General features: G+C 45.1%; 1 protein-coding gene across 1 annotated transcript in view; it reads right to left on the reverse strand.

Moving 5' to 3' along the window:
- LOC103801307 (disks large-associated protein 2-like) overlaps positions 1-14,433 on the reverse strand; it is a gene marked incomplete at its 5' end in the record, with an annotated part of 15,142 nt that extends 709 nt beyond the window's left edge. The window contains 5 exons of the mRNA XM_009073714.1: positions 1-46; positions 2,254-2,406; positions 6,084-6,175; positions 12,753-13,168; positions 14,348-14,433. Of these exons, the coding sequence (XP_009071962.1) occupies positions 1-46; positions 2,254-2,406; positions 6,084-6,175; positions 12,753-13,168; positions 14,348-14,433 (793 nt within the window). The remainder of the gene's footprint in view (positions 47-2,253; positions 2,407-6,083; positions 6,176-12,752; positions 13,169-14,347) is intronic.
- Between the last annotated feature and the right edge of the window lie 165 nt (positions 14,434-14,598).

Raw genomic sequence — 14,598 nt, forward strand, 5'->3', positions numbered from 1 at the left:
CTTTGGGGGGCTTCTTTGGTACAGGAGGAGGAACTTTTCTTTCTTCCTGCAACAGGGCATTAAAGGCACGGGTGAGCGGCGTGCGGTGTGCGCCGGCGGCGGAGCATGCACATGGCACACACGGAACGCGCGGTACTCGTTACACACACCAAGCATGCTCGTTTGTGCCTGCCCACCGGCTGAACAACGGGCTGCATGGACAGCTCTCCACACCAGGGACACCACACGACCCTCCTGTTTGCACGGCCATCGCGTCCTCTGCGCTCCTCCTTCCACATGCAATCTGCTCACCTCCCCACCCAGGGTCGCTTGGCTGCAGCTGACACATTGGTACACTCATTGGAAACAGAAACACACACTGGCTCTCCAATAAGAACTCAGCGCATCTGGGTGGTCTGATCAAGTGAAAAGACTCTCTAAGATCATTAGCAGGACAGGAGCTTTGATGAAATTAATCGTCCTGAGTTCAGCCTCAGCTGGATATGAGACAGCAGCTGTGTATACATGTCTGTTAGTTTAGTCTCCTCCACGGACTGCTAAATGGAAACATTCAAGCTCCAACCAGAGAGAGAGCACAGGGCTGATGTTTCTGCTTGCCAGCCTGGACCGTTTTAAAAGACAATTAGACTGAAGAACAATCAGATTATAATGGGAAAGTCAGGAGATTTTGTTATCAAAGGAGCTGTAAATTTCTCTGCAGGTTTTAGATCAGGGATTATTTTGAAGGATGAAATGGATGTTTGGTTTAGAGACTGTGAAATGTACAAGGGCATTAAAAAGAGACAGTAGGAATGGTATGGGAGGTTAGGAGAGATGAACCTCTGGAGGTGATTTTGCACCACCCCATGCAAAGCCAACTTGAAATTAGATGCAACTTTGAAGTTAAACCAGGTTTTTTAATGTCATATTTAATGCTGGACTATATAGCCCTGAAGATGGAGACTCCACAACCTCATATGGTTATTGTGATTGATCTTTTGGCTCTATGATTCCCTAAAGCAATGGTGATAGTCCAGAGTATGGGCTGTTCCTTATGGAGAACACAGTTCACTCGATGCACAGCAGGATTCAGATGATACAGAAATTGAACTAATGCACCTGTGGTTCACAGACTCTTCTTTCTTTGGTCTTTTTAAAAAAGACTAATTCTGAGTCTACTACCAAAATGACTAAATAACTAAGGTCACTTAAAAATGCAGTTCTACACTCTCAACAGGAACAGTGCAGCAGCCTGAGATGCTACTCCCCATGATAACCAGCTCTTCCAGTCTGTATTTCTTTGTTTCCTGGTTTCAGCCAGGAACATAAGGGCTCCACTCCTGTTGTCTCATCCTAATTTCTGCTTCCACTCTTAGTTATTTCCCTCTTAGGAACACCACTGCTGCTGTCACTATGATTTCTTACTTCCAGTTGTCACTAGTAAGTAAGAGTTGCAAACTCACCATCCACCAACCCGTTGGCTGAAAATTAAAATCCAAGAGGAGCATGAAGAAATGAAAAAGTTGTCAAAATGCCTCCTAATTCCTCCCCAACCAAACAAGTATTCACCTGAGGCCAACAGTACTGACTCAAACCAAATGCTGCTTTCGCCTGACTGATACAATAATCAGCAAGGAGAGTGGGATAATTGAGGCGAGGGATGGAGCTCTGGAGAGGGGAAAGCAGAATCACAGTGCTTCAACAGGCAATTGTCACCTTTGGTTTGTAAGCATCATGGTAGGGCATCTCCCAGGCAGTGGAGTTGCAGGGCAGAGGTTTGCCAGAAGCGCTTTGTCCCCCAGACTTTTGTGGGCCAAGCCTTAGCATGATCCGTGCTATGTTTTGTCACGTGCTTTTATCTCTCTCCTGCTTTAGCATTGGTTGTGTCGAGCAGGGAGGGCTAAACACTGCAGGGCTCAGGTTTGAGCTGCCCCAAATACAGCAGAGTTTACCTTGATTGAGTTCTTGGGCTATTGACTTCAGTCTGAATTCATAAGAGCATATTTCAGTTCTAGCCTTTAGGATGTGAATCCAAATCACTGGAACAAAAGTGTTATGGAGTGAACTAATTTAGTAAAATTCATTTTATTTGTTACGCAGTTCAGCTCAACATGGTTAAAAGGGAAAACCCCTCAGAGCTGATGAAAGTTTCCATGTCCAAATTAGGTCATGCCAATTAAATGCTTCCCAGCGTTAGAACCCTCTCGTGTTTCAGGCAGGGAGACTGCAGAACTACGAACAGGGAGTAAGTGGTATTGTCCCTGGTCTGCTTACCTTCCTTTCAGGTGATTCTATTATCTTCCATTCATTGAGTTTCAACTGGTGCAGTTCATCAAACTTCATGCTGACATCTTCAATCGAGAGCTGCAATAAGTCCCAGAAACCTGCTAGGTCCTGGGAGGTTGGTCTGGGCATGGCACTCGGGTCCTGTCATGCACAGAGGAGAGGAGATGAACAGACCAGGAAGCTTTAGACAGGGAGCTCTGAGGCAGGAGAGGCTTCGCTCCCGACGGCCTCTCCGCAGGGCTGCTCACAGCTGGGACTGCAGAGCTGTGCCTCCCACACAACCCAACGTGTCACACCACAGGCCATGCTGACCTGCACTTCCAAACAGGAACAAGCTGACAGCCTCTGCCTGCTGATTCCTCAACACGGTTTGTGTTCCACGTTGAAGTCTTGCTGGTTAGAAATTGCACTCACAACGGGTGATTAGAAGACAAAACAATCCCACAAAGATTTTCAGCTTATGCTGAACTCCATGTTTACACTGTGTTGCCTTTTCAAGTGTACACAAGAGGTATGAAATGCTGATGGGGACGGTAGGATTTAATTCTCCAGGGAGTTGAATCACACTCAGGAACTACCTGGAGGCTCCACCACCAGGTATTGCAATGAATTGGCTCCATGTGCACAGGACTTAATGGAGCAAACACTGGTGGTAACAATTAGCAAATGACCCTCTATTGGATTATTAATCTGATACCAATGCTGGATAAAAATTGCATTACAAGGTGTATGCAGACTCTTAACCCTGTGGTCTCTGATCATGGTGCTAGAGAAGCCCGTGGCCTGCAGCCTGGCTCTTGCAGAGAGCTGTGCCATGTATAGTCTGGACACAAGAGGGCTGCCTCCTGCTTCTTATGGCTCTGCAGCTCAGCAATAGATGCTGACACAAATGGCTACTATTACAGCTAACCAAGTTTGGAAAGGATTGGCTCAAACCTGCCTCTGCTCACAGGCTGCTCATTCATTTGTATCTTACTTGGAATTCAGTTGCAGCTCTCCTTCTGAAGGAAGCAACAAGTACCTAGCTGGTGCTCAAGATGTTCTGTTTTGGCCTGCAACCATGACATATTGAGGGATAAGCTCATGGGCTGAGCAGGATCGGCTCTGACTAAAGAGTATGAAGGAGGACACGTCAAAGGAACAACAGGGTGCTACAAGAGCTAATGTGAATAATGCAAAAGGGAGTATTTATCAGCAGTAATTGGGTTTTTCCAAGTAGCTCGTAAGAATCATAGAACCACCAAGGCTGGGGGACACCACTCTAAGATCATCCAGTCCAACCACTAACCTGCCACTGCTGGAACCCCTAACCCAGATCCTGCAGTGCCACATCAGACACCTCTGAAACACCTCCAGGGATGGTGACTGCACCACCTCCCTGGGCAATATCCCAGTGCTGAACACCACAACAGGGAAAACATTTCTCCTCACACCCAATCTGACTCTGCCCTGGCTCAGCTCAAGGCCATTCCCTCTCTCCTCTCCCTCAGCCCTGGCAGGACACACATCCCACACCTCTCTCCAGCCCTGGCAGGGAGCTGGAGAGAGCCAGGAGGTCAGCTCTGAGCAATATACACTTAGGAGTCAGCCAATCAGATTCATAAAACCCCTTCATTCTACCTTGCATTTTTGTGAATTTACCCTAAGTGAGAGTCTTTGGCAAGAGACCTCACCCAGAACACAGTCAAACATACCCCTTGAAGTGCCCGTGACCCTACAAGAAATGTCCAAAGGAGATGGGTGACCTTCCTGCTTACATTTCACTGTGAGTAAACATATTCCTCTTCTCAAAGCCCTGCTGCATTTTGAACTGGCAGAAGTAAGTGCTGTTCTTCGTCCTACATTTTTGCTTCCAGACGCTGAGTGCTGTCAGAGGAACTGCCCCGTGCAGCCCCATGTGCACTGGATGCTTTTGGGAGGGACACACCAGCTGCAGTGCTCCTGTGGGGCACCAAGATGCTGCCTCAGAGGCACATTGCAAGTCCTGCTGTGGGTATGCACTAAGTGACTATTTGACAACAAACTCTGGCATTAGGCAAAGGAAGAAAAGCCTCAAAACACGAATGACCTGGAGTCCAGTCCTGCAGTTGCTGCTTTCTGCAGAGCCCATTAGTGGTTTAATGAAGCTGAAGAATATTCAGAGCCTAAAGCTTCAGAGTGGGATGAAGCTGCTGTTACAGAGTTCAAAGGTTTATTAACCAAATAAGAAAGAGAGCAGTAAAATCTTGCCAGGTTTTTGGCCATTTTGTATACAAAGCTGTAGATTTGTGCTTGTGCTCCTATGGCTTTTGCAGCAATGAGTCGTTCTCCTTTCCCAGCAGCTGATGGCTGAGCTGAGCAGGACCTGCACTTGCTGTTACAGCAATACTCTTGAGCACAAGTGCTGGACCTACTTGAAAATAAATGAAGTAAGTGAAGGTTAGGCCCTCCAAGCCTTGCTCTGCATAGCTTAATCAATCAGGTAACGGAGGGTGTTTTTCAGTGGGCAGTGAGGAACTTCCAGGCAACAATGAGAGGATTTCCTGCTCTTGATGTGGAGCAGATGATTAGACAGGGAGCACACAAGATGCATGTGATATTACAGACATGGTCATCTCCTGCTTGTCTGCCTTTGTCACTCGTAACAGCCACTAAAATTCTTGTTTTGGCTGTGCCTTTGAAGTGCGTATTTGGATTCTTTCCTAACGAGGACCACATATCTTAGCATCCTCTGTCAGAAGGAAAGACATTTTTGGCATGGCTTTCTCAACAATATCTAACTGCAATTGCACGGATTCCGGATCGTTACGGGTGGAGAGCGGCAAGTAGTTCCCTGCAGAAGGATTGCTCTGCCTGCAACGTTGTGTGGCAAATGCCAACAAGGAAAGTATCTAACCAGACGTGCAGGTCACGTCTGCCGCAACAGGACTCGGCGCTCCCAATGTGTGAGCTGTGGGCACAGTCACCAGGAGGAAGCCACACTCGACATCTGAGTCAAAGAAAGGTGTTGCACCACCAGCTGGAACTACCTCCTCCCATGGCCCCAGTGTTTGTCCCACCCGTGGCTGCTGTGATATTAATGACGATAACATTTAGAATTGGATTAGTCTCTAATGAACTTGCAGAACAATAGCAGGAACTCTCACAAGTAATACACTGCATCTGTTCCTTTAGCCCCAGGACATCTTATAGATAATTGGCAATACAAATTATGCAACCTAATTCTGGGAACATTATCAATGTGTCATTTGCAGGTAGTTTGAAACTTGGATCATGTGTTCTCCACTGTTGTATTTTACACTTCTCCACTTACTGTAATGCCAAAAATTTCCCCTTTCTTATCTCAAGTACAGTTACTTGAGTTACTAGTATCAGCAACTACAGAGTAGTTATGAGGGTATTACAAAATTAAGTCATAATATGTCTCAGAAAACTTGCAGTTATTCCCTTCTCTTTTTTCCTTTACTAGAGATAGCAAAAAAATAAAAGACAAAGTATAATCAACCTGAAAGTACTGAAATTACATATTTGCTTTGACAAAAAAAAGTACTAACACCATAGTTAGTACCTAACCATAGTTATAGTACCACCACCACCTAAACATAGTTATAGTACTAACACCATAGTTAAGGATTAAGTGAAAAAAAGGGGGCAGTAAGACAAAATGTGAGACATGAAAATAACATCTCAGAGTGCTACTCCTTGGGGTATGTTACACTTGTTTTGGCTGCTGCTTTTGAAGTGAAAATACCAAATTCTAAAACTTTAAGTGATCTTCTGATGTATCTATAGATTATTGACCTTAAACCCTCCAAGAATGGCCAGACATGGTGACTTACCAGATTTTGCTGACAAAGCCAATAAAATTGCTGGAACTTCTGAGACATGAGGAGTTGAGCACTTCCAACAGCACTTCGGATCTTACCTAGGACTAAGCACACAGACACATTATTGCCAATCCACAGATTTTGGCAGTAGGTGCAAAATCAGCTCAAAAATATGCAGCTGCAATTCCTGTTTGCTTTATAAGTGAAGTAAATATTTGGGTTTTTTCCTTGTGGTTATACACACAAATTACTTGTGAAGAAGATGGAGAGATAGGTGCTCAGTGGCACCTTCTCTTTTGGCAATGATACTCTAATAAGTCAAGACAGCCAAGACTGGACTTGCTTAAGGAAGTAGAAAAAAGCCAAGTCATCTCCCTGAAGTGAATGTCCATCCACATCTCTGAGAGCACCTTGAAGTACATGACATGTCCTGTTCACATTCAGACTTGCAGGGGTTGTTGGAACAATTCCTGCCTCAAGAACCAGTTGCTGCCTGTTCCCTCTGGTGTCCAAGGGAGCTTTGCATGTACCTCAGATAACTATTTTCTTCTGGGTCTGCAACTGCAAATGACTTCACTCAGCTGTGTGGATGATCCCTGAGTGAGCTCTCTTATCCTGCCTGTTCTAGGGTAAGGTCAGTACACTAAAGAGGAACATAACACACTCCTACCACAAGCATGAGATCCTCAGTGGAATCATGAGACATGTCTTGGTATACCCATGAGGAGTTCCAGGTTGTCTATCCAGGAAAATACACAAAGTCCTCAGACAAAGTGGGACACAAGTGGATGCTCCAGGACTTTGTGAAGCAGGATCAGCCCCCACAGATGTGTTGGTGTTTCCCCACTGTCCATGTACTTGCCATTCCAGTGTGCCTTAGCACTGGGGAAAGGGAGCAGACGATTTTTCCTTTGTTTCCAAGGGTCACCTGTCTGAATTAAACATTCTGGATGCTCTGTAATGAGTGGTCTGAGCTCATCAGCTCAGCCATGCTAGGCCCTTATTTTTAGATAAGTTGAATTTCTTCCTGGAGATGCCTCTGTCTTTCTACTGACTGAAGTGCCTAAGGGGACTGGCTTATCCCTAAGAAACTACCTCCTCCTGACTCCCACATTTGCTGGGATAAATACCATACTTTGGCAGGTAGCACCATGCTTTCCTACACCTCCTTCCTACACATCCTTTCCTACACTTCCTTTCTTCCCTGTCCATCTCTGTGCTGAGAAAGCAACACTTCAAATAGCACTATGAGCTGTGGCCTTGATGGAAGATTGATTTCAGCTGGAGAATTTCCAGAGCTTTAAATAGGGTTAAAGATCTAGGGAGGTGAAGCAGGACCTACTCTGACATAGCTTAACTCAACTTTGGGAAGCCAAATTGATAATTCAAACAGGAAGGAGAGGGTGGAATGAAGCTACAATAGCACAGCAGAACTGATCTGCAGCCTGTGATATTAAGCACTAAATTCTAGCAGGGTCTAACATTTTGTTGTTATTGAGCATGTGAAAACAGTATTTTGGTAGCAGGTCTTATATTTTACTTCTGCTTTCTCTAGACTAGTGAAACATCTGCTTACAAACAAGTAGCAGCAAGAGATAATCTGGAAGTTTTGGGCTCCAGGTACAAACTCAGTAGCTTTCAAAGCACGTGTTGACGTGTGGTTCCCAATCTCTATTCCATTTTCTGTGGACAAAGTACAGCTGTGCCACCACACCAACCCAGACAGCAATAGGCATAGCCATTGGCCCTGTGACATGACTGTGAGAGGGTTAAGGGGGTCAGGGCTGCAGGAGTGACTCCTTGGGCTTTGGTTTTGTTGGGTTGGCCAAATGAAATAAAGCACTTTAATTGGCCTGGGGGTTTGGATCACCAAACCTCTCACTTTCCTCTGTGGAGTTCTTGGTATACAGAAAGGAATGTTTTGAGTGTTAAAACCTGAACAAACATACTAAACCCTAAATGAAAAAGAAATGTTTCACTTGATCTGAAGCAAATTGCTTTAGTTTGGTTTGTAGCATTTTTAATGAAGCCTCTGACTTCAGGGACAAACAGCCTTGTATCAGCCATTTTTCTCTGTGCTCTGTAGCTCAGGACACAAGACAAACCCCAGTGTGGGGTCAGAGTTCCTTTTTCTGCCAGGATGAGGAACTGTGCTGTAGCAGGTCCCTGACATTACCTATTCTGTGCTATTTCCAGCTCTTCACTGGGCACAGAGAGTGAGGATGGTTCCATAAACTGAATACTGCACACAGTTCTGGTGCCCTCAGCAGCAGAAGGACATGGAACTGTTGGAGCAAGTGCAGAGGAGGCCACAAAGTTGCTCAGAGCACTGGAGCATCTCCCTGTGAGCACAGGCTGAGGGAGTTGGGGCTGTTCAGCCTGGAGAAGAGAAGGTTGTGTGGAGAGCTCAGAGCAGGTTGGGGCTGGGTGATCTGTAAGGTCCATTCCAACCCTTAAATTCTATGATTCTATGCTAGTTGTAGTTCTTGTCTCACAGTGAGTAAAGATCAGCTTTGGTTTCCTCTACTGAATTTCACAGTTCATAGCTCAAATGCACAGCATGAGTCAGGGCACTGGTTTCAGCCCTACTGCAGGAAGGTAGATCCTAACAGAATCTGTAGGTCTGCTGTTTCCTGGTGAGTCTCACAGCTACCCCAGCCCACATATCAAATCAACACTTCTTTTATCTTCATTATCCTGAAGGACCATGGCAGCAAGTGACTCAAGGCCGTGTCAGCAGGGAGCACTGAGGCAGGGGCAGTGCAGCAGTTGGCAGTGATACACATCAGTCAGGGGTGTCAGACAGTCACTCTGGGCTAGCCGCACATGTCCTGAGCCCCAGGGATGAATTCACCAGCCCAATCACAGCCCTAGCAGTCACCAAAGATCCAACTCTATTTCCAGTCTAATAAGTAACTCAGACGTAATAAAACACAGAGGTTAGAATCTCTCATATTCATGCTCCTCTGCCTTGCTGTAATTAAATTAAAGTATTAAAACACTTCATAATCTTTAGCACAATATTAATAGACATCCAAAGCCTTGTTATTAATTTCATGCATTGGGGAATTATTCTGATGAGAGCAGATTGATTATCGCCATGAAGGAATGACGAATGTTAGAGACTGGAGAGATTGAGATGTTTGGGGAAGCTTGTAAGATTTTCCTTGTAAATAAACGCTGATAAATCTACCAACACACACAAACAGATACAGTTTTCATATAAGCCATAGAGCTCCCTCCATTAAGGTAATGCTACATCTGCCCAAATGTCAGGAAAGAGTCACAAAACCCTGATTCTCGTCCCTGAAGCATATGAAACACATATGAGGTACGTGAAGCCTTGAGCAACCTGCTCTGGTGGGAGGTGTCCCTGCCCAGGGCAGGGGTTGGGGCTGGATTCCAAGCCCTAAAATTCTATGATTCTATGATCCAAATTCCAATCCATGGCAACTGACCGAATAAACAAATTCTGCGTAAGGAAGGACAGAGAGGTTATTTTTGCTGCAATGATTATCTTCTCCTTTTCTAAGACCTGATGAGTGAAGTTCTTAAAACAACATTCTGGGAGAAATGCTGTGGTGGAAGGAAGGAATCAGTGCAGAACCAGAGAGCTCACAGTGATCTCAGAGGGCTGTCGTGTGAACGTCAAAGATCAAATTGTTCTCTAAACTGCAGTTCTGTTTTAACTCTTCCTGTGATTAAAACAAAACCGAAGTGGCATCATAAAGAGCGTTCTCCTACAAGATGCAAAGCTGTGTTTGATCACCAGGTGCAATTAATACACCCAGGCCCAAAAGAAATGATTCAGCATTAGGAATGACAGTTTCGATGTGCAAACTTTGCTGTGAAGTGTTCTGGGAGCAGCAGCTCCTGCTGGAAGATGGATAACCAGATTTATTTGCTTTGGGCTTGGCCATTTGTGTGTATTTTCTTCAAGGAGCTGCCAAGTGCTCAAATATATCAAGATGCATTTCCTCCTGGGATGTCATTAAACTGAAGTTCTCGTGGGTACATACCTTGCAGGCTCCACGGCTCGAACTGGGGATGGAAAATGTGCTAAAGACTCAACAGGAAAAAAATGAGTCACACTGAATTTTTAAAGTGCTGTGAAGCTCCTTGCCTTGGTGAAATCAGTTCTTTGAAAACCTCCTTTGACTCAATGCAAGCTTTATCAGGTGAAGGGGTATCACTTCCAAGGTAATGCCATTTGGAAATTACTTGGGGAAGATCTGGTGAAACGAGCCACATCAAGTGGAAACTGGGAACTCTGGTGTTCACCTCTGACAACCAGCTGAAGACAAACTTCTGGTTTTTCATATGCTCCATAGACCTATTCTATAATAACTCCTTTAACCTTTTAGGGAGGTAAAAATTTTCCCCCAAACACAAGTAATTGGCCCATTTTTGTTAGTTTTAAAGGAGACTTCAAGGGTACTTTTCAGTTGTGTTTTCCCTCTACAGATGGGGAAACAAAATCCTGATGTTATATTTTGTTTTCTAGCTGAAATATTCCAGGTTAAAAGGGTGTCACTGACTCCAAATACTAATAAAAATTACTGAAGATCATTTTGTCCTCATGTCCTCTGCACAATTTACTGAAACACCTCCCTGACTGCCACTGCCCCATGCTGCAAAGTTTTCTGAGTGCCCCTGGGGTACAAGAGCATACTTCACATGGTGGGATGGAGAGTGCTTCTGCACCTGGGAGCAGGTAGTCAGCTGAGTCAGACCCTCCAAGTTATCCTAGTGTAGTACATAATTTCATGTGCCAAAGGATAACACTGCTAAGTGCCACTCTGTGTCTGAGTGAGGAGGGAGAACTGGCCTGGCCGTGCTGCCGCCGCTCATTTCATGTGGCTGCATGAGGAAGAGCTTGCAGAGAAAGGAGGTAGAACTTCAGCCCTTGCCCTCAGAGTCTTCCCTTCTAGAGAATGGTAGAACCATGGAACCACCAAGGCTGGAGGAGACCTCCAGGATCATCAAGTCCAACCACTAACCTGTCACTGCTGGAACCCTTAAACCCTAACCCAGATCCTCCAGTGCCACATCAGACACCTCTGAAACACCTCCAGGGATGGTGACTGCACCACCTCCCTGGGCAATATCCCAGTGGCCTTCTAGAGACAGAGAGGGGCTAACTGCCTGTGTGTTTCTCTCCTTTGCTCCCTGATAATTTGACTCTTTCCAAGGAGATCAAAGTCTTGCTCTTTGAACTTCTGTGCTGGATGGAAAGCACTGATGTCCCCACATCAGTGACAGGTGACCTGGGAAGCAGGTGCTTTGGGATTCTTAATGATGACAGAGAAATGTCAGTGTTCAGCAGAGCAAAGACTTGGAGAACTGAGAAATAAAGACATATGAGGCAAAAAGAACTACTGAGAAATAACTATTACCACCGAAGGCTTGGAAATTCTCACCCAGGCTAATCAAAGCAAGACATTTTATTGTTCATGCTTTACCAGCCCCTAGGAGGGTGCTAAAGTCTTCACAGTATCAATGCAATGATGAAAATAAGGACAAAACCTACAGTCCAGAAAGCACCAGAGGCTGAAGGAAGGAAAAGAGCCTTATACACTCCCCACCCTAAATCCTGTGCTGTTCCTTGAAGAAATGTGACTGTAAATAAAAACACGATGATGTAAAAACACAGATGTTCTTTCTTTTGAAAAGGTCAGCACAAGAAATAGAAATTGGCCTTTTAGTCCCCACACAGGCCTGGCTCAAGGCCTGAGGGTGGACCATGGCAAGAACTTGGGGAGTGGGAAAGAAGATATCAGGACACATCACTGGGAGATGATGGTGGAATCTGTAAGAGTGCAGGGAAAGATGCTAGTAAGAAAACTTAGTATGAACTAATTTGTGATCTGAGAAAATCTCAGCTGAGACAATAATTCAGATTGGCAGGGATTGAAATATTTATAAAACTGAGCCTGAAGAACAAGGATAATTGACCTCAGAGGGAATCACAGGGAATTGGCTACCGAGTTCTAGGGCCACTTTGATATATTGCTATCATTAGTGCTGGCTTGGATCTCGTTCCAAAATAGTCCACATTATTTTTCACTTTCCCCCATCACTCCTTTCAAGGTGTCCACAGGACATGAGAGAATAATAATGATTCTTGACAAAACTGTGGTAAGGAAATGCAGCTGAATTTTTAGTAGTGCACATGCCTCTGTGGCAGCAGAGGTGCTGTCACTATTGCTCTTGCCTGCTCCTTCCTGCCCTTCCAACAGGCTGAAGTGCCTGCAAAGGGATGGAGCATGTGCAAAATGTCTGCTCATTGATAAGAGGCAAATTCTCAGGTTTCAGGAACACAGAACCACCTTGTGTGCTCTGACAAAGGGCCAAGCACTGGAGCCACACCAGTGAGTGGGAAGGATGTGTCAGAGCTGGAGCTGTGGATGGACATATTGTTCCGTCTGAACTCTATCTAATACCAGACTTTGATCCTGCACTTGACTCTAGAGTTGGCTCCTTAACCCCTTCAACAAAACCTTACTCTGTGGAGCACCATCTTGCACAGTCAGTTGCAGGACAGTGTTCTTACGTCTTATGGTTCTGTAGAGTCTCTCCTCCTACAGAGTGAGGAAGGAAAAACTGCAGCTCCCAGCTCTAGCCTAACAGTTTTCCTATTTTAGCAGACATCTATAAGAAAAGATACAGAAAAGTTCTTACTTTCTTCAGAAAGATCATTTTCTTCTGCTTCTCTCTCCATCTCTTTGCACCATCCTTCCATTCTCTTAGTTTCAGTGTGCAGTAACTTCATAAACCAAGATCCATCCCGTCGGCACGGAGACATCCGCCCAGTCTCCACTGTCTCAATGGCAGGCTCAAGCCAGGGCTCTGGTGGTGGAAGGTTTGAGGTGTCAACTGGGGTCCTATAGTCTTCTCTGTAACTGAACAGTCCCTGTGTCCGTACAGTCCTCACGGCACTGTATTGGGTGGGTGTGCTGGGCTCCGAGTGCTGCTGGAATGAAGAACCAAACTGAAGTCCCTTGTCCTCCATGGTGATGTGGCCTGGAAAACCCTCCAGCTCCAGGTCAGCCTGGACAGCTGCTGTCACACTGTTTGAGCGCTTGAACCGTCCGTGCCTTGGGGGAGAGGGAAGAGAGACGAGAGATTAGGACATATAAATAACAGATGTGATAACACAGAGGCACAGAAAATGTTTCAGTGCCTTCAGATCTTGCTCTTCTCCTTGGACTTGATGTTGAACATTTTTGCTTTGTGTGGAATAAGACAGTGAGTAGCAACAGAGAGGAAAAGCAAAATACATAGTGGCATCATTGATCTGAGCAAGGATACAAAAGAAAATCATTTAAATTATCTCTGGAAGCAGATATTGATTTGTTCTCACACCACAAAATGCCACGTGTCGTTGCCAAATGAACTGGAAGCAACTGGCAGAACTGTGGGGTTACCTCTCCCGACAGAAGTCTGTAAAGTGCATGTACAAAAATGTTTCTGATCTTAAGAATTGTAATTAGATAAACCTGAAAATCTGCTAAGTTAGGACTTCTGAGAATCCTCTAAAAATAAAAAATAGCAGCAGCAAGTTTAAGACTGTGTTTTTTTGGTTCTTTTGTCTCACAGGGTGAGCACTGGAGGTTGGTTTTCTGTTATGTGACACTGAATAATGACATTTTAGAAAGGCTTTGTGTTAAAAAGTTAGAGGAGCAAAGATTATTTGTGAAACCTTTTCACATCTGAGCCTGTTGCCTCAAATTACCTGTAGGCAATGATGGCAGAAGGTGATGAGCAGCCAGAGACTGTCTGAGAGCTGCTGTGAGTGAGCTAAAGATGCTGCTCCAGGACCTGCCAGGGCTAAGCTGTGGGTTGGTACACGGCCCAGCAGCTTTACACAGCCAGGGAAGGACTGAACAAGTGTAAGAACTGCTTTTAGTTTAGCATAAGGTACCATGGGTTACATCCTACCCATTATGTGTGGATTGGGAGAGCCCAGATTAGCATGAGGGCTCCTGTCAAAGCAAGACTGTTAGAACGTGCAGCTCTTTGTACCTTTCCTGCTAATAATGAGATCATATCAAACCAATGTAAAACTTCCACTTCCTTCCCTCCAAGTAGAAACAGGAGTTAACTCAATATGAAGCAGCTGCTGAGTAATTGCCACAAACTTCCCCAAATGCACATGAGAAATTTGGTCTTGTGGACTATTTAGGTGAGCAGTGGCCAGCTGTTTGTTATGGCTCTGTTGGCCAGTGTGCATTGTGCTGTGCAAGTGTAAGGATCTCTGGACACGCCTGAATTACCGTTTCTCATCTTCCACTTGGATCCCAACAGAGTGGTATTCCCGCAGGCCTCTGCTCTCCGTGTCTGAGTCAGTCGCTGTTTCCACCTAATTCAACACAAAAGACACATCTGCAGAGTGAGCAGCCACAACTCAGCACTGTTTCTACCCACACTCATTCAAAATTAATCACAGAGCTAATCCCTTCCTGCTAAGAAACACCCAGGATAATATAAACAAATGCAAATTCAACATCTTTGTCAGCGACATGGA

This window comes from Acanthisitta chloris, unplaced genomic scaffold, assembly GCF_000695815.1.
Source record: "Acanthisitta chloris isolate BGI_N310 unplaced genomic scaffold, ASM69581v1 scaffold39614, whole genome shotgun sequence".
Classification (NCBI taxonomy): Eukaryota; Metazoa; Chordata; class Aves; order Passeriformes; family Acanthisittidae; genus Acanthisitta; species Acanthisitta chloris.